The sequence below is a fragment of the Sycon ciliatum genome, chromosome 3 (assembly GCF_964019385.1).
Source record: "Sycon ciliatum chromosome 3, ocSycCili1.1, whole genome shotgun sequence".
NCBI classification, from domain to species: domain Eukaryota; kingdom Metazoa; phylum Porifera; class Calcarea; order Leucosolenida; family Sycettidae; genus Sycon; species Sycon ciliatum.
In genome coordinates, this window is record NC_088645.1 from 24,283,847 (window position 1) to 24,307,373 (window position 23,527).

The 23,527-nt window shown below is 48.4% G+C and overlaps 2 protein-coding genes across 3 annotated transcripts in view; one reads left to right on the forward strand and one right to left on the reverse strand.

Annotated features, from left to right (window-relative positions):
* The window catches only part of LOC135811846 (putative pyridoxal-dependent decarboxylase domain-containing protein 2), an 18,775-nt gene extending 4,014 nt beyond the window's left edge, over positions 1-14,761 (forward strand). For both annotated transcript variants that reach the window (XM_065325085.1, XM_065325084.1), the window contains exons 7-24: positions 288-563; positions 1,331-1,415; positions 2,242-2,290; positions 3,388-3,459; positions 4,255-4,284; positions 4,652-4,733; positions 5,171-5,214; positions 5,745-5,795; positions 6,208-6,442; positions 6,704-6,753; positions 7,343-7,448; positions 7,992-8,050; positions 8,399-8,511; positions 9,127-9,295; positions 9,970-10,047; positions 10,207-10,299; positions 10,860-10,962; positions 13,990-14,761. In XM_065325085.1, coding sequence (XP_065181157.1) covers positions 288-563; positions 1,331-1,415; positions 2,242-2,290; positions 3,388-3,459; positions 4,255-4,284; positions 4,652-4,733; positions 5,171-5,214; positions 5,745-5,795; positions 6,208-6,442; positions 6,704-6,753; positions 7,343-7,448; positions 7,992-8,050; positions 8,399-8,511; positions 9,127-9,295; positions 9,970-10,047; positions 10,207-10,299; positions 10,860-10,962; positions 13,990-14,192 — 1,898 coding nt within the window. In that variant the 3' untranslated portion in view covers positions 14,193-14,761. The remainder of the gene's footprint in view (positions 1-287; positions 564-1,330; positions 1,416-2,241; positions 2,291-3,387; positions 3,460-4,254; positions 4,285-4,651; positions 4,734-5,170; positions 5,215-5,744; positions 5,796-6,207; positions 6,443-6,703; positions 6,754-7,342; positions 7,449-7,991; positions 8,051-8,398; positions 8,512-9,126; positions 9,296-9,969; positions 10,048-10,206; positions 10,300-10,859; positions 10,963-13,989) is intronic.
* Positions 14,762-16,556: 1,795 nt separating this feature from the next.
* On the reverse strand, positions 16,557-20,136 carry LOC135811839 (mitochondrial glycine transporter B-like). Its single transcript, XM_065325078.1, has 8 exons — positions 19,971-20,136; positions 19,734-19,882; positions 19,425-19,506; positions 19,208-19,281; positions 18,911-19,019; positions 18,593-18,770; positions 17,542-17,705; positions 16,557-17,283 (listed from the first exon to the last, which is right to left on the reverse strand). The coding sequence occupies exons 1-8, from the start codon at positions 19,980-19,982 to the stop codon at positions 17,164-17,166; spliced, it is 888 nt and encodes a 295-aa protein (XP_065181150.1). The 5' UTR covers positions 19,983-20,136; the 3' UTR covers positions 16,557-17,163.
* Between the last annotated feature and the right edge of the window lie 3,391 nt (positions 20,137-23,527).

Below are 23,527 nucleotides of genomic sequence, written 5' to 3' on the forward strand. Positions count from 1 at the left end.
CACTGTCACACTGAACCTTGCAAAATAGAATTTCGGCCAAATATTCCCAGGCCGAAAATAAATATGCGCCGAATATTTGTTGACTTACAGTCGTTGTTGGAGAATGCTGGCATGTATTTGTCCTTCTCCTACATATACCATTCACACAACTCTATTGGTCCCTGGATCTTCCGCTATCTCTCTATTCTCTCTCTCTCCTCTCGCTCTCTCTCCTCTCTCTCTCCTCTCTCTCTCTTTCTTGTTGTGATATGGCGGATTCTCGCTTTCTTCGTTTCCCCAATGCCCAGTCACACGCCTCGCGCTGCACGCCAAGTTCCCCAACTTTGCGCGCGAGGGCTTCATCGCGCTGAAGCGTCTGCCCGTGATCTATGTGGGCGGCTCTGCCAGCGCCTTCTGCCAGTACATCTGCCTGCAACTGGGACTTCCCCTATCCTGCTGCTCCGTGGTGCCACACAACACCGTGTTTGGCTCGTCGCACACGATGGACGTGGCACAGCTCGAGCGGCAGATGACGGAGGACCTGGCCGACGGGCGCATCCCGCTGCTACTGATCGCCTCCGCAGGTGAGTTCAACAGCAATGGTGGCCACCACTGCTGGCCGTTGTAGAGTGATGTCAGAAGTTTTGTCTGAACTTGTTATTGTCGCCAGGACAGTCTGTGGATAGTTTTGTGTCACCATTCACGACGTCAAGAGGACGTAACCTCAAGAGTGTGCAACTCCAGCCATGGGGTCTGCGTCTCTGCGACGGCAGAACGTCACGTCACGTTACGAACCCATACACATTATTTGCACCCTGTGCATGATAGATGCAGGGTTGTTCACAACCCTGTTTTGGGCTCAACTCTCTTTAGTTGTGGTCACGTTGCACTGTTGGCCAGCGTCGCCTTTTGAACCATATCACATGATGTGAAGTTCTGCCATTGCAGCACTGTACTTGTATAGAGGTTGTGCAGGCAGGTGCACACTCTTCGAGGTTATGTACTCTTGCTAATACCGCGCAGCAAGAATCACTAGTTGGCCTCAAATGCATGCGATTGCTCTTGTAGTTCCAGTATATTAGCTTCTTTCACCGACCTGCGTGACACAGCTGGTGGCAGTGGTGGAATACTGTAATTCCGATGATGTTTGTATGTTGGGAAGCATGGGTGCAGTGAATGGTATTTTCGGTCTTTGACCACTTTGGTGGGTCTGATCTACTCACCTCCCACCGCTTAGGAGCTGCATCTGCGCCTTGATCCCTGGGGGTGGTGGCGTTCCTATGGATGCGGACACTCACGCGAACCATGAATTGTTTGTGTGTATGTTGTGGTGCATATGTTGTATACTCAGGAACGCCGGTTGTTGGCCATGTTGACAATCTGACGCGATTGCAGAAACTCTGCGAGGACCACCACGTCTGGCTGCACATCAGAGGGTGAGGCTGAGCTTTAATTTTGCGTTGAGACAGTGTGGGGGTGCGTGTGTGTGGGGGGGAGTGCGTGTGTGTATGTGTGTGCGTGTGTGTGTGGATGTAGATACCAAGACCAGGATAAGGAACTGGCCGCAGCAGCACCCGTTGAGTGCCCCACCTGTGGAAAGGTCTGCTCTAGACCAAGTGATCTTAAGCGCCACAAGTGCACAGCGGAGCGTCGCAAGCCAGTCCATCAGCAGCGTGGTGCATGTCAATGCGCAGATTGTGGGAGATGGTACCGTAGCAGGGGTGGACTCGCTGTGCACAGGTGTCAGCCTGCCTCAATCGCTAGCCCGCGTGGTGCATGTCAATGCGCAGATTGTGGGAGATGGTACCGTAGCAGGGGTGGACTCGCTGTGCACAGGTGTCAGCCTGCCTCAATCGCTAGCCAGCCCGCTTCCGCTCCTTGTAGACCTCGCCAGAACCGCCCAACAACGGATGAACGTGCCAAGTTTCCACTAATGTGTCAGCACTGCTCTCGGAGATTTCGGCAGTCCAGGGACCTGACCCGGCACCGGCGTGTTTGCTCCTCTCCCTCCTCCCGCAATGGGACCACGTAACCTTTAAGGCAGTGGGTCGACAGGACAGGACAGGGGGGGGGGGGGGGGGGGTGTGCACGTGTGTGAACTGCATCACACCGTCCCACATTGCCACGCATGGCATCAATATTTTTCATGTGCACCGCTACAATCATGATGTTCATAGCGAGGTCTGGTCTGATTTCCTTATTCTCTCTCTTGCTTTGCTTGTGGTGTGTGTATGTGTGTGTGTTTAATATTCACTTGAACAGACACGGCACAGCACTGAGACTTGCAGGAGCAGAAGACCCGAGTCTAGAGGTGAGCTCTCGTCCAGATCTCTCCCAGTTATAGCTTCAACACCTTAGCAGCACCCTCGTGTCATCTGTCATCTCACCTTACAGACAGTGCTCCAACTGCAGTGCGGAATGTTATGCGGAGTGTGTGCGTGTTGCAGCCACACACGTAAACTTAGCGTACTGTGTGTACCCATGAACCTGCCTGGTGCAGCCGAAAACCTTCCCACCCACCCGGTGAAGGCGTTCGATTCCTTACAAGAGAGGGGGGGGGGGGGGCGTAGGGGCTGAAATGTATAACCACCTGTACCCGTGGACCTGACCGGTGCAGCCGAGAACCTTCCCACCCACACCCACCCGGTGAAGGTAATGATGTGTTGACTCATTACAGGGGGGGTAAACCCGGGGCTGGAATATAAAATATCGGAGCCTACACACGTCATCTGCCATGCCCAGGCGCGAGTCGAATGGCTTCAGTTCGTGGAGGCTACGATGCACAATGCCTCAAATATCCTCGGGACGGCATCGGGTGACATGATGACATTGGGGTACTGCTAGGCGGAATTAAACTGACGTAGTAGAGACTATTCAGGGGTGTGGATTCAATCAGAATAGGGTGCTACTGTTGAGCTTCTTCTTGTGTGCACCCCACTGGTGATAAACGTAGCACACATTGTAGAATGTTAGCCTTTCCGCTGCCGGCAAAGAGTGACCTATAGTCACGTGCTGCAGTCGCAACGAATATAGCTTTCAGAATCATGCAATGCGTGCCTCGGGAAAGCTTCACTGGGCCAGGGTCTGCAGCAAAACTGCTGGCCAACGCACTCCGCATCAAGAACTTGGTTTCTTGTGCTCCGGGCATGTTCAGTTGAACGACTGTGTACATATACCTCTTTGGCAGCAGGTAGGCCCGTTGCCGCCGGGCCGATGTATGTGTCTGTATCCGGATGATACACTTGGGCACGGTCTTGGGCCAACTCCAGCCCGTGCTCTTGGTCAATGGAAACTCGGCTTGGTTTGTAACTCTGAAGCTGATCATCTTCAAAGGAAGCCATCCGTCATGGCTGTAGTGGTGTGTGATTTTGTGTGCCTGTCTGTTTATCTACCCGTTTGTTTCTTCAGGCGATTTCAAAATGCCAGAGCGTGACACTTTCACCGGGAATCTGGTTTGGCTTGCCCGGCGCTCCACTCTGTGTATCCTCGCGTATGCCAACATCTCTCTCTCTCTCTCCCTCTCTCTCTCTCTCTCCCTCCCTCTCTCTCTCTCTGTCAGTCTCTCTCTCCCTCTCTCTCTCTCCCTCTCTCTCTCTCTCTGTCAGTCTCTCTCTCTCTCTCTCTCTCTCTCTCTCTCTCTCTCTGTCAGTCTCTCCCTCTCTCTCTGTCAGTCTCTCTCTCTCTCTCTCTCTCTCTCTCTCTCTCTCTCTCTCTCTCTCTCTCTCTCTCTCTCTGTCAGTCTCTCTCTCTCTGTCAGTCTCTCTCTCTCTCTCTCTCTCTCTCTCTCTCTCTCATAACAGTAGGACCTTGCAGGCTATCCAGTCGTTCTGTGCTCAGCAGGACAGTCCTGCTTTGGACCAAAACACTCTGTTCGTTTTATATGGCAGGCAACTACCTTGGTCTACTGTACTCGTGGGGTGGGCTACTGTGCCATAGTGGTGAAGTTGGACCGCCGTACCTTGTTGTTTTTCTCTATTTCCACGATGGCTCATGGCCAATAAGGCGTTGAAGCTATTTTTGTGCAGAGTGTCCATTTCTGCGGGCTTGCTCTGTATCTGTGCTTCACATGGCTGACATGCACTGTTGTTAGTGAAGCCTAGCACTCTCCTAATAGTAAAATAGCAAATGAGTTGCCAGTGGAATGATTTGCCAGGCTTGGAATACAATGGGATGTGTGGTGTGTGTCCTTGGAGCAAGACAATGCAAGCATGCCAGCAGTTGCTGGGGAGTATTGTCGTTATGTTGAGTTCCTTGACTGAAGTTTGCGCTGTGTAGACCCTGTACAAGACCGCGGACCCGTCAATGGTGAGTGCTCAGTGTGGTTACACGTGTGTGTGTGGGTGGGTGTGTTTCTGCTGTGCTGTGTTGTACATGCGTGTGTACATACTTGTAGAGTGTGTTCATGCATCTGAAGAATTCACTCGATTTCTCTTGTTTTGTATCCCGTTTTTCGACTGTGCATGGCTGCCCGGTGCTCTGCTTCTTGACTCATTCACTCTATGACACATTGACACTACTGCTCACATCCACACGCACACACACGCGCGCGCACGCACGCGCACACACACGAGTACACGAGCACATCTATCTATGTGTCTCTGGCCTGTTCCCTCTCACTCTCATTCACTTACTATGTACTGTTGCATACTCGCTTACCCTGTGTCTTTCTCAGGCTCTTGCATCAGACTTGCGATCACTACCCAGCAGTCTCACATTACAGCCGCTATCAATCTGGATGGCATTCCAGTATCTTGGTAAGAACTCATGGACAACTTGCAGCTGTAAAATTAGCCTTTCGAATGTAGTTTGTCAGTGTGCATTTGAATTTGTTACTTAGATTGTAAGCTCCCATAACGAAATGTGTCGCAGAATTTCAAGCCTCGCTGAGAACTGATTAGTTTTCATCACTTGAATCGTATACTACCCAGTAAACTTTGCCTGCGGTGCAGTTATAATTCTTTGGTATGGACGTTGGTTAGAAGCGGCTCGGATTTTTGGACTGCATGGTTGTAGTGAGAGTTCTCTCTCAGTCTGTCTCTCTACCTCACACCTCTCCTTCTGTGTGTATGTCTCTCTCTCTCTCTCTCTCTCTCTCTCTCTCTCTCTCTCTCTCTCTCTCTCTCTCTCTCTCTCTCTCTTCCTCAACCCTGTCACTCATTGTGTGTGTGTATATTATATTGTGCACCACCAGGTCGCAGTCAGCTGTCTCTGATGATCAACCATGCTACTGAGCTGGTAAGTACAGAGCAGTAGACTATTGACTGATTGCTGTGTGATATTGCAGCCAATGCCACTGGTCAGGCTTTGATCGGATCACCCTTCAGCCAACCAGCCAGGGTTTTCTGGTGGAGTAAATGGCGTAAAATACATCGGACCACCCTTCAGCCAACCAGCCAGGGTTTGCTGCTGGAGTAGAAGGCATACTGCAATGTGACTAGTCGTCGATAGTATACAAATAAAACTACTCACTGTAGTCCACATCGATTGATCGTTCTGAAAAGGCACCGTTGTAACCTGTTTGTTTTTTACTTTAGTACTGGACTTGAATTTCAATTTGCTCCGATTTTGATTACTCCCATGCGCATTTGTCCTTTGGCCATCAGAGCATATGTAGGGTTTGTTGTGAGTTGTTCATTTTGGCTCTTTGCGAAGCGAAGCCCAGCTGTTGCTCCGCTTCAGCAAAGCTTATTCCATTCCCTGTGCTCTTGTTCTCATGTTTTGCTTTTCCTGTCTTGTCCTCGCTACCTGTCCATGCAATGTCACAGGCTAAGCTTCTGGCATCGGAGATCTCCAAGATCCCGGAGATGAAATGTGTGGTAGGTCATCTGTGCAACGTGGCTGCCTGGGCATTCCCAACTCATTGTCGTTTAATGTGTCTCGGCAGACTTAATAATCTGTTAGGGTGTTTTCCTGCCAATCTGTTAGGGTGTTTTCCTGCCATTTGCAAACGGCATGTCTTGACTGCTTGGAATTTGATTTCGTCTTCTTCATCGAAGGACTGGACGAACTGCTTTTTTTCTTGAAGTTTGGACGATTTTATTCACCGAGCAAATTTTCTGCTTGTACAAATATACATGTATGATGTCGTATTGGAGCCTCCAGCATGCATTGTTCTAATCCAGTAACGAAAAAATCTATGTGCCCTTCATAGGCTAAGGAAAGTGTGTAGAAACTAGAAAGCAACAACTCGGTTTCGTTTTTGTGTGTTTCTTCGCCTCCCCTGTGCAGGATGTTCCGCTTCACTGCAATCACGTCATCATCTTCAAATTCTCTGGTCTCGCGGCCAGCGTCGAATCCACAGGCATTCTGTCGGCTACCACCGACTCATCCGCCGGAGTGGCTCCCGCTACGCCGAAACAGAATGGTGAGGTGACGCCGACTAGCAGTGCGACCGCATCCACTGCGGCAACAACCGACGAAGACGCGGAGGGAGAGAGACAGCCGTCGGCCGCAAAGCCTTCAGGTACTTTGACGGAGATGTGCTCTGGCTGCTTCACCATGTTGTCGTACGGAGTGTGAATGTGTCCGTTGCCTTCTGCAGAGCTTGTGTGTGTACATGTGTGTGTGTGTGTGTGTTTCTCGTTGGGTTTTCCTAGTGTCAGTGGCCACTACGCATGTTCCCCTCCGTCTTTCCTTCTCCCCTGCCCCTCTCTCAAATCTGTGAGCATTGTAACTTGTCAGGTTTGGTGATGCATATATTCTCCATTGCTCCCCTCTGCTTCAGGTCACATCGGCAAGCTGTCGCAAACCGCCCTCGACAACCTCAACAGCATGGTAAGTGGCCGATAGAGAGTCTGAGATGCTTTTACTAGAACTGCCTTTGCTGCTCTTCACACGTGATTGCCTGGCCTGTCCGCTTGTCAGTGGACCGTGCTTGCATCTGTCGTTGGTGTGAACCGTGGGGGAGTTGTAACATTGCATTTCAAGTTTAACTGGGTGTATTTGCTCTGCGTGAAACCAAGAATGTGATATGGCAAGACGTACATGTTGTAGCGAGGAGCTGCTATGTGTGTGGAAGAGAGATACGTTGTAGGCACAAGGCAGGAGAACTGTCCCCAGCTGGTCTTCTTCACGTGCAGAAATCCGACCCGCGAGTCAAACGTAGCGCCGCGTTTCCATTTCAATTACATCATGCACGGTCCGAAGACCCATCTGGGGGTGGCATGAGCCTTGGCACTGCTTTCGGCTCACGTGTCCGGTCTCTTTGGCCGCAACTGTGGTTGACCAACGTTGTTCTGGGATTTATATCACTTTGCGTCAGTGCGCTCACTGATCCGTTCCCTTTCCATGATGTGTTGTTTCTCTTGTTTGTCTTTCTGTCGCCCTGCATGTGCTGTGCACCCTATTGCTTGTGTCACCGTAGCTTCTACGCAGTGTACAGCGCAGCGTGCCCTTCATCGCCATGTCTATTGTACGCTCACAGCAACACGGCGAGTGCCTTCGCTTCAGTCCGCTCGAAACTGCTGCCGGTAAGCGGGCAGCTTCAATCTCCCTCTCTTTCTCCTCTTATCTTTCTCTCTCTCTATCTCCCTCTCCTTCTCCTTCTCTTCGTCTTTCTCTTTAGCTAGCTATATCTGCGTGTAGTGTCTATGTGTGATGATCCTGATGCCTGGACAATTGTGTAGCCGATAGGCAATCGGTGGTGTGTCGCCTCATATCTTGTGCTATCACAGCAGAACCGGGTACTGATCAATGTGTACAGTGCTGCTCATTGAAATCTGACCACACGAGTCTACTACGAGCTGGGCGCTGTGTGGCCCTGCACTTGTTCTGCACTTGTTCTGTGTACGCTGGGATGTGAAGTGGTGCAGGGCACTAACTTGACTCGCGCGATTGGATTTCATTGAGCAGTGCTGTACCTGCGTGGTCTTAGGGGTTTTTTCTCTCCGCGCATCTTTCTCCGAACCGTTGCTCAGAATACTGTGCCCTTGTTTGTACACAGCGTCAGATCCTGTTTGGAATTCTATTTTATCGGATATGCTGCGTGTTCTCCCTCGTCTTGGGTCTTGCAGTTTACGGGACATCATTCGAAGATGTGCACAATTTCTGCGGTCGCCTAGTAAAGAGAATCGTAAGTGCCTTTTTTTGCAGATGGCAGTCAAGCCTAGAGTCTTTCCTTTTCTCTCTATCTCTATCTATATCTCCTCTCTCTCTCTCTCTCTCTCTCTCTCTCTCTCTCTCTCTCTCTCCGCCACACATGCGCGTGCACACGCGCGCGCGCGGGCGCACACACACGAACACACACACACACACACACACACACACACACACACACACACACGTGATACTTCTTTACTGCCCGCTACTACTGTAGTGGATATTTTTTGTTTTTTTGTTCATTTCATCTGAGCAACAGCTGTGAGCCACTCTGCATTGCCCTTGTCTGTCTATTTCTGTTGTCTGTCCTGCACACATTCAGGCATTAGTCAATCGCACTATCGCCAATCAGCCACAGTTCCTTAGCCTGGCCGGCGATCACGAGTGTGTGCAGCTGGTCAACGCGCAGGAAACGTCGGGCCTCGCTACGCTACGGTACGTGCTCACCACCGACAAGTTACCTTTTTGTGCATGGCTGTTTTTGATGTACAGTTGCGCTCAGTGAAATCCGCCCCAACCTGCAAAACCTGACTCCCTGGGCCAGTTCTGATTACATCACTGTACTTGTGCATGTGGATGTCCAGTCGCGTTCGTACCACTTTCAGGGCCGGGTCAACGGCCGTGCATTTTGAGGGCGCCAGACGTGCACTCCAGGTCGGCTTTCACTCGAGCACAACTGCAACCGTACATGCACTGACGTAGTCTAGATGGCTGTGTATTCTAAACATTCTGCCGGTCCACCGGGGTCGAGGGGTGGTCGGGTAGCTCTTCGCTTTCCTCGTGTCTTTTTCCGTTTGAATTTGCAACAGGTTTGTACCTCACTGGGTTGTTGAATATTAGTACCACATCAGTCGGTATTGTGCTGGCTATTACACGGAAATGCATATAATAATAATATAATTACACGTTCTGGCTCACCAGTATCTTGCTTATAACTGTGCACAAACTACGGACTACAACATATGAACCTTTTTGATCCTTTCTTTTGCTTTTACGGACAGCTCTTCACTTCCTCATGTCATTTTTCCGTGTGGTGTTTTTGCGCGTCAGGTTTATACCTCGTTACATTGGCCCGGCTGCACAGGGTCAGTTCAACACGGAGGAGATAACGGAGATCAACCGCGTCAACAGCGGTCTGGCCGCGGCGCTGGCAACGACCTACGGCTTTGTGCGCGACGTGCAGACCTCCGACGGGCAGGTGTTTGTCGAGATTGGCTGGGTGAGTTGCGCAAGTCGCTTTCCCCCGGCTTGTTGCAGGCCCAGCGGAACCACTCCGGTTGGTCAGGCCATGGCCGGACCAGCTTGTTGGCCACCAAACGTGTGTTTGCTGCCGAGAAGGTCATGGGTATACCCTCCATATCATGCAAAAACTGTATGAAAGGCTAGTGCAGGGCCGGACCAATCGAAACCTGCTTCCGCCGGTCCTGTGTCGCGCATGTGACAAGCCGGCAGGCCTTCTCAATGTTGTTCTTATTTTATTTTATTTTTTATCTTATATTTTTATGATTCCCCAAAGCCTGAATGCCCATCCAGGGGTCTCCAGTTTTGCTTTGCATGCATGAGACCACGCTTGTCATGATTCTTCTTCTTAGCAGCTTGGCTACTGTTTCATTTTGTAATATCGTCATCAAGCGGCCGCCAGAACTTGCTGATGAAAAACGATCGTGTAAAAATCTGGCATGTCGACAGCACATCACACTCTTGGTTTTGGATCTGCTGATCCATACATTTTGCCATGGCATACCTGGCCTGATTCTGTAAAACCTGGCTGAGTTTCTTTTCGGTGCGTCATTGCGCACGCTGGCCAGATTCTATCTATCTCGATTCTCCTTGTGGTGGCTTCTTGCTAACTCTTGTCCTATGCTTGTTCTGTGTGTGTGTGTGTCTGTACAGTTGCTGGAGGACATCAACGTTGCAGCGTTTGTTGAGGAAATAATTGAGGCCGGTACTAATCTCGAGGATTCCTCCCGGGTAAGTATTTGTACTCGTGCAGGCACTTGCGCATACACACACATGCTCACACGCACACACACACACACACACGCACGCACACGCACACACGCACGCACGCACGCACACGCATGCATTCACGTCTTTCTCACTTCTTGGTAATGTTGATTGTTGGTGCAGTACTTGGACTCAATGTCGGAGGTTATCAGACATGGCATTGAAGCAGCACAGCGAGACCTGGAGGAAGCAGCGGAGAAGAAAATGCAGGAAGAGGTAAGACATGGCTTGTCTCGTTAGATTTCGTACTCGTGTGCGCCGTTGTACCTTGGGTTAAGATAGAGTTAGGAATATTTCCCGCTTAGCATTACCTATGTTGTCATGCCGCCGCCATCCTGACCTCGTAGACGCTGGGCGTCGGTCTCAAAGTCGCTGAGCAAGTAGTTTGGCCCCCTGTCGTACATGCATGTCATGCAATGTGCCTATACATGTATATGAGTAATTCGCTCCTGCTCTTGTAGCAGTTGAGCACTCTCGTGTGATGTGGGGTAGTGCCTTTGCTGTTTGCGTTATGCACAGCTCACTGACTTGCCAGTTTGAGCACTCTGGCAAGGTACGTTCGGGCCTGGTTTAAATCTGGCTTTGGAAATTTTATTTTTCATTGCTATCAGGTTCGGCCTCATTTCCTCTGTGCTGCGCTGATGAGTCCACAAAAGACGAAACAGTTCTGTCCACAGATTGAGTATTGTGTATAATGAACATACATATTTCTTACCATGTGTGTCACACTGTTGTTTGTGTGCGTGTGTGTGTGTGTTGCGGTGTGCTCCCCGTAGGGTATTCTGCGCCACGTTCCCATCGTCGGTGGCATGCTCAACTGGTTCATGCCCCAAGAGACGGCACCCACTGCAGCTGGTCTCAGCCTCAACCTGCAGTCAGGTAAGGTAGAATGTACTGTAAAAATGTCATTTTTAGGTGCAATTTGAAACTTGGGTATTGAGCCAATAATAAAAGTAGAAAGGAAAAGGACATGTGGAAACGAGTTAAGAGTAACTCTCCACCACTGTAACTGGATACTATATACAGTCAGTGCAACAACTAGGCACAAAACTGACAGAGTACTGAGACAGTTGACGTCCTGACACCTAGCTTCAACACATCTCCGTAGCACTAACCGACAGCCTTCCAACTTGGAAGGTTAACTTATGGAAAGACCAAAGAGGGGAAGACGAGCGCAACGAAAACGAGCACAAGCTACAGTCCCAACGGAACAAAGAAGGTCGATTGTTACTGGACGATGACGAGACCAGTAGGATATTTGACATAGCACTCGTCCATCACAATGTCATGCATGAGGAGTACTGTAGGAGTTTGGCTTTCGGCTTGTACAATTCGTTTTCGCAAAGCTTCCCCCTTCTTTACTTATCTTTGATATTTATGACTCACCCAAGTTGGGTGGTGTGCTGCTTTGCTGCTTCGAATTGTAGTTAGACCGCTTTGTCAAATATCCTACTGGTCTCGTCGTCAAACAATCAACATTCTTTGTTCCGTTGGGACTGCAGCTTGTGCTCGTTTTCGCTGCGCTTGCCTTCCCCTCTTTGGTCTTTCCATAACCTTGAACCTTCCAACTTGGAAGGTTGTCGGTTATCGCTACGGAAATGTGTTGAAGCTAGGTGTCAGGACGTCGAATGTCCCAGTCTTCTGTCAGTTGTGTGCCTAGTTGTTGCACTTTCTGACTGTGTATCTAGTTACAGTGGTGGAGAGTTACTCTTAACTCGTTTCCATATGTCCTTTTCCTTTCTATTTTTAGGTGCATTAACATTTCGGTGCCAGGGACCTGCCAGGCTTCAGGTGTAATGTAGAATTAGGTGATCAGCGTTCCCTTCACATACAGTGCATACTCTAGTGACTTTTAGGTGTAATTAACCCTTTGGGTGCCTGGTTTCTCTACGGAAATCACCGAAATGAAAGTTTCACCAAAATTACATGTTTTACAGTAGTCACGACAACGATTACACTCAGCCTTTTTTTTATCCGTGTACACGGATCTTGAGACCAAACAGTTTTTGTAGCTTGGTAAATCCATGGCTCAGGCCACTGTCTATGTGTGTTTTTGTATAGTTTGTAGTGTCATGCGAGGGAGGTTTGAGTCACTCGCTGACCGGTGAGAAACCTCCTGGGATAGGGGATTTGTGGGACAGAGAGGGCTGCACCGAGTTTCCTATCAACGGAACGTACCTTGTAGTTGTGAAATACCCAGGCACAGACTACGCTGTTCACCTGATATTGGCTGCAATGTAGGGCTGTTGGTTTGCAAGATGCGCTGATGGCAATTCCAGTCATTCCGGATAATCGATCATCCGCACAATCGATGCACTATAGTATCACAATGTAGTCACGTTCCTCCTCACAGTATTCAACTGGAAATTGCTGTAGATAGCATACGAAAGTGCCGCACGCTTCGTGTATGGGAACATAAAGTGTCACCGTTTCGCACACACGTGAGTTGCCTGCACTCCCAATCTGCCCCTGAATCCCTGGCACTGGTAATCGCTTGGCTGGATACTGTAAATCAATTAATTTTGGTGTGTGATTTAATTTCCCTGATTTCGCTGTTGGTTTGAACTCGCCAAAGTAAATCGCCGGCCAAAGTTTGTCGTAAAGGCAAGTCATGTAAGATTGAGCCATGGCTGCACGTGAGAGCGAAAACAATCGATCGATTCCTTTTTCGAAAGCCTCGAACGGCCAAAGTGTGACGCCTGGCATATGTTTTATCTCAAGATTGTGGGTTTCTCACCGGCCAACAGTTGTTGATTTACAGTAATTGATATTTAGATGATTGATGTTCAACTGTGTAACTGAATGTGTGTGTTTGTGCGTGTGTGTGTGTGTCCCATATGGTGCAGTGGTATGTGCAGCGATTTCCAATCGATAGGTTGCGGGTTCGATTCCCGACGATTATGGTCACACACGTCTTTCTTCTCTTTCTCAGACTCTTCCTGACTTTTCTTTCATTCTCCTGGGTGGTTACCAACAGCCAGTGCATGCCGGAGTATGTGGTGTGATGTGTGTGTGGGAAAAAAGAAAAAAAAGAAAAAAGAAAAATCCCAAAAATAGGGATTCACTGGCCAGAAAAAGTCACTTCAAATAGCTGTATGGTGTAGACCAGGCTGAATAGTGACGGTCAATTCTTCAGCCTTGCAAGCTGTTGAATGGTGCAATCCCAGCACAAGTTGCTATGGCTTCTGCCGTAGCATTGCTATCATCGCCTCCGGCGATGGGCGTCAAAGGTCAAAAGGTCAAAGGTGTGTGTGTGTGTGTGTGTGTGCCAGCTAGTTCGGTTGGTGGGTACACTTATGCCAGATAGTGTTGGGTCTGTTGCCAACAGGCTCGGCTGCTTGAAGGTGTATTGTTGTACCTACCACCTTTGTTGGTTTCAGGGTTTATATACTTTCTATTTGAAGTATACATACCTGTTAACCATGGACTGCTTCTGGCTAGATTAACTCTTGTGTAATCAATGGTGCTAGTGAAGCTTATATCAGATCCACTCTGATTTAGCCACCCACACTAGTAGCAAGTATTACCTTCACTGGGGGCAGGGGTAACTGCAGTTGGATCCCCGGACGGATACCCTGATGCCGTCAATCCTTTTTCTGCACCTTGTCCTCACCCACTTACTGAGGTGTGGTGAGCCCATAAGTGGGATCATTCCAAGTCCACCCTAGTTTGGGGATTTCAGGGGGTGTCGGCCGTTGGGCGGTTCAATAACCAATTGAGTCATCTTTCCAAGATTCCTTTTGAGTCTCTCTCCCCTCTCCCGGGGAGACCCACGTGACCAGTTTTGGCAGTGAGCAAGTACAAGTGTGTGTGTATGTGTGTGTGTGCGTGTGTGTGTTTGCGTGTGTGTTTGCGTGTGTGTGCGTGTGTGTTGCATCTGGTGTGTGTGTGCGTGTGCATGTGCAGGTACCCTAGAGACGACCGAGAACACGTACAAGTATCGCATGCAGGTGGCCGGTTCCGGTGCCGAAGCCGGCGAGGAGGAGTTGGGTGACGAGGTGGCCCGCGCCCACGGTCCCATCGACAGTCCAACCGTTCCCGTCGCCATACCCGTGGCAGCCGCCGCCACAGCAGCAGCGACGACGACGGCGGAACAAACAGACAAGTGAGCTCCTTGCACCTACAGCAACCCCGCCGCCGTCGCCACCCGGCTGTCCCGTGCGGCATAGCGCTGTCACCTGCCCACTGGCGCTGGGTCATCGTTCCGTGCGTCGCCGTGTTTCGGCCTGTGTAGCAGCTACGTGCACGCAAGCTGCTGACCTGGCCGCTACTGTACACGCGGCATTGTCACCTGTTGCTGGAAGTACATGTACTACTACTACTACTCTAGCCCCCGACCTTATCTAGCTTGGTTGGCTGAGAAGCTAGCGGACAACACCTGGCAGCTTTAACCCTATTGAACAGTACGGAACAGTACATGCCTGCTGCCGCTGCTGCACTCAATGCCATTCGTCACCGATAGAGAGAGCCCCGGTGCCCTGTGACGTTCCACTGTTTGTTCGTGTTGCACATTATCGATTTACCTAACCCCTTTTTTTCCTGTGCTCGTTTCTTAGTCCGCTCTGTCCCCTGCGCGTATGCATGTGCATGTACGTGGAATACCATTGTCCTGCTGTTCTCCCACACATTTCTATTATTTTATTCGATAGGCCATCAGCAAGATTATCATTTCAACTTACTTCCAGCCGACCATTGATTGATATGCACAGCCCGGCATGACCGGATAAGCCAGTCGACTGTGTTGTATAGTCAGACCTCGCATAGCCGCACGCATCCGTTTTCCAGACAAAAAATCCGGATAGGCGAGGGAACCGGATAATCGAACACAGTCAGGATCCGGATAAGCGAGGTCTGACTTTACATGTATCATCTGGCTACTGTATGTCGTGTTCATGGCTATGTGCAAGCGCTCTGCATCTCTAGCTCTGCTGTTTGTCATGCATGACTTTACCATGCACACTGGCAGTCTGTACCTGGAAAACCACTGATCTACAACCGTGGCAAAAAAATCGGGAAACATGCGGAAAGCAGAACCAAGCTTATCCTTGCAAGGCTCATGTCACGTGGCCCCCCAGCTCGCTTGCACTTTTCTCGTTCACAGGTACTAGGTAAAATACCATAGGAACTAGTCTAATACTTTCCCTCCCGGTGCACGTGGATTTGCCTGTCGTGTGCTACTTTTGACTCTCAGGTCGGAATTCTTTGGCCATACCTATACAATACATATTATCAAGAGTAGATAAACAAGAGTGTGCAACTCGCGGATGGGTTGGCCCACGGCGGAATTTTTTGTTGACGTAATCTTTTCGACGACGCACGCGCTGCGAGCCTTTTGGAGAGGTTTCCCTCGTGCACTTGGCCGGGCTTTACACTACAAGGTCGGTGCCCAGCACGTGCTCTCACACTGCTCTGCGGCAAATTCCGCGTTTCTCTGAAAAAAGGTGACGTCAACAAAAAATTCCGCCGTGGGCGGGGGTATCTGCAGATTGTGCAGGAGAGATCCGGAGTTGCACACTCTTGTTTATCTACTCTTGATATTATACATTACACTCAGAGTCAGTATACTAGTACTGTACGAGGTGAATTTCTATTTCTGGACATTGTACATTTCTGGACATTTCGAGTAAAATAATTTTTCGTCGCGTGTAGAGTCAAGTCAGTCAGGTTGATGAAGTTTTTTCTTGTTGTAGTTGACAGCTGGGCTGTTGTAGTTTCTCCTCGTGTCGGTGCCGTGTTGATAGCCTTTTCTTGGGAGGCATTTCAACGAGTTTTGTGGTACTATGTCGCATGAGAATTTTGAATTTTGAGTAAAATAAGAAGTAATGGACGAATCGTTGGCTTCCCCATGTGCACTTCACTTCAGACGCTGTATAGTCTTGGACCTGTTGGCTGGAAGTGTGAAGAGGCCAACTGCAGTCCACCAATAGAAAAAATAACAAAAATGGTGCAGTATAGGATGCCTATTGACGCTATTTTACTTTCATGTCCAGAATTCCATACACTGAAATTTAGGCCAAAAAATTGGCCTGTCGAAAACATCCTGCTATAAAGTCTCTGGGATCACAGCATGAGCAATTGTCACATATTTGGAAAGATGAAGGATTAGGCCATACAATAGATACAAAAAGATATGAAAAATGTAAAACACACAGCCAGTGGGCCTCTATTTAATTTTCATGTCCAGAAATTGCTATTCACCTCGTACTGTCTGTAAACTGGAGTAGTGGTGACATGTGCATTGTTGCTATCTTTTCGTGAGAGCGCTTTCACGAAAAGATAGCTCAATAACCATGCTCAGCTCGGATGAATTTGTTTGCAAGCTAAAGGGAATTATTTGTTCTTAATTTAGTCTTATACAACCCTGTACCAGCCAGGCCAGCATGCACGTGCTGAATGATATACAAGCAAAGTAAAGACCCTGGCCTGGTACTAAATCCTGCTCATAGTGCAGTCAACAGGGGGAACTCTCCATGGCCTGTTTATATGGATCCAGATCCTGTATCATAAATTATTATTATTGGCTCTCAAATCTGATCCATAAAAAAATGTTTAGACAAGGTAGATCAGGTACCCGAAGAGTCAAAAACACATAAAAACAAGACATACATACAAACAATATAGTGCCAATGGCCGTTGCAAACTATAATAACAGCTGATCTCGGTTCAAACCTATGATATAATAGAACAGAGGATTCTGGCGGTATGATCGGACCAATGCAGATATGACAATACAATTGGGGGCTCTGAGATTTTTCTAGGGTCAGATCAGTCGCGCAAACGCTACAGCGGTGAGGAATGCAACAGCAAAAAATAGATATAGACTGGGATATGAGGGAGGGGGCAGTCCTAGCTAAAGAAGTGTGAGAGGGTTAGTACGACCTAGAGGTGTAGTGCATGGCTAGATGTGGGTGAGTGCATCGTGTAGTAATAGGAGGGTTGGGGCGAAGCGATAGAACAAGCTCCGCCAATCAGGGACTAGACCTAACAACAATGCATCAACAATGAAAAAAATGCATGAAAATGTATCTAGCAAGACTGTATGTCATAGCAGCAGCTGTGCTCACAGGTTGGCGCGAGCTTTCACTTCAGCTGCATTTGCGAAAGGACATAGTCGAACAGAGTCCAGGCCAGCGCTGCGTTGATGGAACGACGCATGACGCGCGGCGCAAAGCCATGCAGGAAGGTGGCAATGCCTTCATTCTGCACAGAAAAAGACAGAAACACAAAATAACACATCAGATACCGCACAGGAGTAGAGCACAAGGAAACAGCAAGAAAACAAATATGAACGGAACCCGATCAAAATATGCGATGTAAAGATGCCAAAAACTCATATCATGTGTATACAATATACATACCCAGCCCACGTGGTATTAAAACTAGCACTCACTGACAGAACCAGCGATAAGCATAATTATTAATTTAGGTAGACTGCAAGTTGGCAATCGCTCAACATACCTGATAGATTTGCATGGCGACCGAGATGGTGCTGGATCGCTGAATCTGGCTCTGCAGCCGGGTCTTGACTACATCAGCAGGATGTGTGATGCCACAGGCCAGAATACCGGCCAACAATCCTACGCCAAACTGCATCGATGTGTGAAACTGCTCCATTCCATTGCCTACACGAAAACAAAAAAATCAAAGGCATGAAAATTAGCACAGACCATTTCAGGATGCATGAATATACACAATCATATTTCAGCACAGTGTGTAAAGGACATGATAGAAACAAATCCATGACAGGCCAAGGGATCAGTGCTATCATGTTGTTTTCAGAAATCAAAACGGGAAATAATAATATTCTGTCCCCGGGGAAAATTGCAATTCCGCGGCCGCGTTTTTTGCGATTTTTTAAGACCGCGTTTTCCGTGATTTTCCCGCGTTTTTGAACTTTGTTGCACTACACGTACACACAGTGCACTGTTCGGTCAGCAACGTCTCATCGTGGCGGCTTTTTTCTCAAATATGACGAGTGCTTACACCAGAGACTTGTAACTGATTGATTTCACTACATACTCACTGAAAATTGCCGCACATCAATATTATTCACCGCATATTTACCGCAAATTATGCCGCGTTTTTTGCGATTTTTTCCGCAATTTTCCCCGGGGACAGAATATTACTTTCCTGTGAGATTACATGTCACCATGTCCACAAAAACATGACACGCATGGATTGAAATCATCGCGTACTGGTCCATGCATTGATTGTCGACAGCAGATGATTCGATGACGAATTCATATTTATCCAGTGTGGCCCTTCAAACTCAAAAGTTGCCCTTGCTACACGCAGTAAGACGTAGTACAGTACTGTCGGGCGCCGAAGAACGGAGCGCCCAAGAACATCCAGGCTAGAATTCACCACCAAGCTCTGCATACCAATGTATACATGGTGACTTAACTGCCCATAGACTGTAATACTGATACATGAAAATAAGAATGGCCCAGGCTAGGAGGCTGACCCCCAGTTCTTCGGCGACCGACAGTACTGTAGTCAAACTACTTACGTTGGTGGAAATCGTCCAGGGCCTTCTTTCCCTCAGAGTAGAAGAGGTAGTAGAGGCCTGAAAATGGGGCATCACGGAGCAGAGTGGCATAGCATCCGCTGTACAGACCACGGAAACCTTCCTGGGTCTTGACATTCTTCAGTGCTCCAACAACACTGGAATACTGGAAATTTCCGCTCTATACAGCAAAACAACAAAAAACACAATGATTGATAAATCTGAAAACGGTTCCCATTGCAAGATAAAAATTAACCCACAACAAATAATCCGAGAAAAAAGCCAGCAAGACACTCGACTTGGAGAGTAACGTTGCCTTACCTCGAATCGAGTCTTGACGACGGTGATGGGTAGTAGGGCTCCACAAGTAAGAGAGCGAGCTAGTCCGCCAATGCAAAGGGCCTCAAAGGCCGTGGCTTTACGATCCTCCCTGGAGAATAAAATAAAAAAAGTTTGAGTGTCAGTACACATCCTCCGCAATGACGAAGTAACGACACCATGCCACTACCCACGCAATAGTAAAATCGTACACACAATGGCTCTTTACAAAACAATACAACCGCCGTGCCTGCGTACAAATCGAAAAGCAGAAAGTCAAGGTGAAACAGCTATACTTACGGAACGACTGTTTGTTGTAAGGCCGTCAGTGTTGTAAAGTACAAGCCGACGCCAGGAACACAGCGGGACAAAGACTGCGCAAGAAAAGAAAAGACGAGAATGCACGATTAGCACAAGGACTCAGTTCGCAATCACACGTACAAGGACATTTGGCAAAGAAAAAGTCAAAAATACACATTGAACGAAAGACATGAGAATGGCAACGCATGATCCTTACTGGTGAGAGTCCTCGCCATAGGCCTGAGAGCTTCTCGTGTTGAACGACGGTGGTAAACGTCGCAACCATTCCTCCACGAACCCTGAACATCAATAGCACAAGGGAGGAAAATATTTTTTGCATTCATACAACAATGGCCAAAAGTCATATGGCGGGAACAGAAAATATGTCAGACCAAGAGGAAGGGTTGAGGAAAGGTAAGAGGAAATTAATTATAGCTAGATGTATAAGCTAGCAGCCTCAACTACAACTCAACTCAACTACTACTGAGAACACAAAATTCGCTCGAGATGTCTCGGGGCTACTTACAGCATGGGGTTCGGTGCGACGCCACAAGATGTAGCTGATGCAGTGGTGCGAACTTGAAGACGGGTCTTGACTAAATCCAACGGTTGAAGAAGAAGCGTTGAACAGGTACCACTGATGGCTCCGGCCATGAAGGTGGCGGGGAGAGACTTCTGCAAACAGCAAAAAAAACATGGAAGGGAAAAGTAGCTGAATACCTATTGTTCCTAATACTCTTCTCAAAATATTTCAGAATTTTACCTTCTGGGTCATGATGTCGACGACGCGGCCTAGCACAACAAATTTATCGCACAGACGGCTCGGTCCAACGACCACCAAGATGACCCCAACGTCCAAGAGGTAAGCTTTGAAGAGAAACGAACATCATGATGAAGACTTGGAGAATAAAGTAAAGTGATGTAGAAACATCCCTGCCTGGTATTTTTGTAATCCTTGCGACGACGATTTTCATTTCCAGTTCGTGATGGTTAAAAAACCTGGTCCGAAGCTAGCCTACCAGGCTGACTGCTAGTCGCTGATTGGCCCAATACTCACGTGAGAGCCGAATCCAGGCTGCTGATTGGCTGCGAGATCTAGAACCAAACCAGTTTTGCCCGTATGGCGGGGGGTGAAGTGATGCAGGTATAGGGGCTATGGCCATATGGATATGTGTGTACGTACTCATGGCATGTGTATACTGTACTGGCCGTCGTGTGGCCGATCGCCGCCGAGATCGAGATCGCACGATTTTCTAGTTCAACCACCTGAAATGTCCTGCGTGCGGCCAAATCAAAGCGCGCCACTGTTTGTTTGGTGGGATGCATCATGTAGTCTGCCAGGACATGCATACACAATGCGAGGGAGTGCGAATTTGGCGCTTTTTATGCTTTCAAGTTTGAACTGGTTTTTTGTATTCTGTGCTCGATCGAGCACTGCTCTTTGCCTTTGCCTTTGCAATTTGCCAGCCTTTGCCCGCGCCGGCTTTGGTCGATGACGATGGTGGCCGAACTAACGTTTCTTCTCCCACATGGGCCGCAACATGATGTAGGCTTCCACTTCCAGAGCCTCGAAAGTCGCTGATCTACACTAGAGACTACAGGCGTCCGTACAGGATAGGCTGCCATCCATCAGAGGTGCTATCCTGCAAAACTGGCACAGTATCGAGTTCCTTTAGTCTTTTGCTGACGGATCGGGGTTCAATGATCGACCCACTGATTGAGTTTGGCTATCAGGTACGTACTCTTTGTCATTTGTCTTGGATATACAGTATACACCGTGCGTGCTATAGTCTTGTTTCGAACGAAATGCCGACAACAGTTGACTGCCAGTCACCCTCTCCTCTTGGTTAGTGACGTTGTGTAGAAAGCGAAGCTCAAGGAAAGTGGGAGCTTTGTAGATCTACATCAAGATTCTTTTGTCTCGATGTAGCCTGTAGGTGCATGATTGCATGCACAGTGAAAATATTACAGTCTCATGTCGTGTAACTCGAGCAACAAAATGAAATAATGACGTTTTTGTTACAAAAAATTATAATAAGTTGTATGTTTTTGTACGTGTGTGTCTTTTTTGCGATAATCATTTACATGTCAGTTTCCCTGTACCCGTTACGTGTATCAAGTGTTTAACATGTTGCTACACACGTACATGTACTGCGAAATGCGTATACGTTACGGAAACGGGACGGGACGGAGCCCTTGATCACTCTTCGTGTTTCCGTAACGTATGAGAAACCTGTTCTGCTCTACATTCATGCGAAGAAATCAAGTGGAATGGGTACTGTGAATTTCTCATTCCAAATTTGGCACTGTTCTCCCTTATTTGAAGAATGCACAGCTGATCCGTACACTTTTTCTTTGCGTGTGCCACGACGTACGTAGACAGCCTCATCTCCGCGTATAAATCTCTGACCCGGACACAAGTAATAATTTGGAACACTCCACCACTCCATGCTGCACTCTTGGCCCACGTCTATCCGAGAACGAATTTCCTTTGATCGTTTTGGTGTTGTGGAGTGTTTCAAATCAACATATTTTTAATTACTTTTCTTAAATGGCCAACCAATAGTTCGTCGCAGCTTCTAAGAAAACCAGTTTGGTGTACAAAGTAAGTAGTGCATACCAGGGAGGAGTAGTACAGTGCAAAACCTACGTACTACAGTGAAACATGTCTAAGACGACCGCTCAAGGGACCTTCAAAATGTGGTCTCTGTTACCAGGTGGTCTCCTTATCCAGGGTCATTTGACTGGAAATAGCATCCCTTGGTCCTGGTTGCAGTGGGCTTTTAGGACAGGTGGTCGCCTTATCCGAGTGGTCCGACAGGTTTTACTCTACCTCGGAGTACTCCCTTGTGTTGTAAAGTACTTACAGTGTGCTGTATACATGTACCTACCTCTGTTAGTACCCTGGAGTATACTACGTCAACTAACGTGACTTTCTTGTCAGGTGTTGACAAGGCTGTAGGCTCTGTCCTGACACTCAGATGCTGCCTGCTGGGTTGGAAGTCACGTTCAAACCTCTCGCTGTGCGCGCGGCATGCTTGTTTCCTTGGCGATCCGTGAGCACGGACGACAGTTCACACCTTTGTGTGCGGCGATTATCCGATGCGATAGTGTGAGCGTTGCTACTGTGGACCTTGCGGGTCCCTGTGTTTCTCTTTCTGTGTGTACACATGTGCGTGTTGTGCTTTGCTGGCCATGGCCGGCGTCGGTGATGTGTGCCGTTTGGCATGGGCACAAACCGTTTGAAACGTTTTCTTGTATAATGTGATAGGGGAGCCCGTGTGTGTGTATGTGCTCTATGGCTCTTGTATTGTTTTCATTCTGCTGTTGTTTCTGCTGTTTGTTGGCGTGAATCAGCTGTTCCGCACGGAGTGTGTGTGCACAGCAGTGTAAATACGCCCATGTTCCTTGGAATCTGTATGACGCCCTGTCCGCTTCTGAATCAACATCGCGGACCGCTGCCGCCAACATCTAGCTTTCCTTTTTATTGTTGGGGAACTTGCCGTGTGCGTTTGCATTGTAGCTGAAAACCGGTTTGTGAAATGATGCAGTGCGTTGTCCGCTTGCTTGTGGTCCTCTGCAATGATACTGTTCTTTGTGCTGGTGGACAAAGTTTGGCAGTGACAGCTTGAAAGGCGGTGTGGGAGTGCCTGTCAAAAGAGACAAGTGCTGTTGAGTTCTTTGGTTATTGTCTGTATGCAATGTGCTGTTGAGTTTTGCTTTGGTTTATTGTCTGTGTGCAATGCAGTGACGTGTATAGTTTACTGAGTGCTGTGTGCATTGCGGATAAGACATTGTGCGCACAAAGAGCACATCTCTCTCTCTCTCTCTCTCTCTCTCTCTCTCTGTGCAGCCGCTGTAGATACACTCAAGTCTGTGCTCCCTTCCATTTCCTTGTCTGAGAGTCAGGCTTTCGACTGTCTGCCGCCACTGTATTGATTGAGCTGTCTGTAACCTGTTCCGACTGCAAAGTGGATGTGTGTGTGTGTGTGTGGTAGGGTTCACTGCCATTTTCTTCCCACGTCGCCCTGCTGCTTTTTTAACGTGGTGTCTCCAGGCTGTAATGAGGTGTGTTGTTCCAACTGCGGTGTGTGCACATGTGTGTACCTGAGTATGTGTCAGTGTGTGTACGTACATGTGTGTGAGTATGTGTATCATGGTGTGTGTCAGTGTGTGTACGCACATGTGTGCCTGTATGAGTACGTGTGTGTGGGGGGTGTGTACACGTGTGGTGACTGCTGTTGCAGGTGTTTCTCCTGACTGCAATGAGGTGTACTGCTGCTACCTGGTGGATTCTGTGTTTCTTCTAGCATCACATCA

Bases quoted from the DNA above. Each gene is read 5' to 3' on its own strand.
- LOC135811839 (XM_065325078.1), bottom strand. The intron at 18,771-18,910 runs GTAAGGCAACGT...TTTGCTGTATAG, and splicing joins TCGTCAAGACTCGATTCGAG to AGCGGAAATTTCCAGTATTC. The intron at 17,706-18,592 runs GTAAGTAGTTTG...GTTTTCGTGTAG, and splicing joins CCTGGACGATTTCCACCAAC to GCAATGGAATGGAGCAGTTT.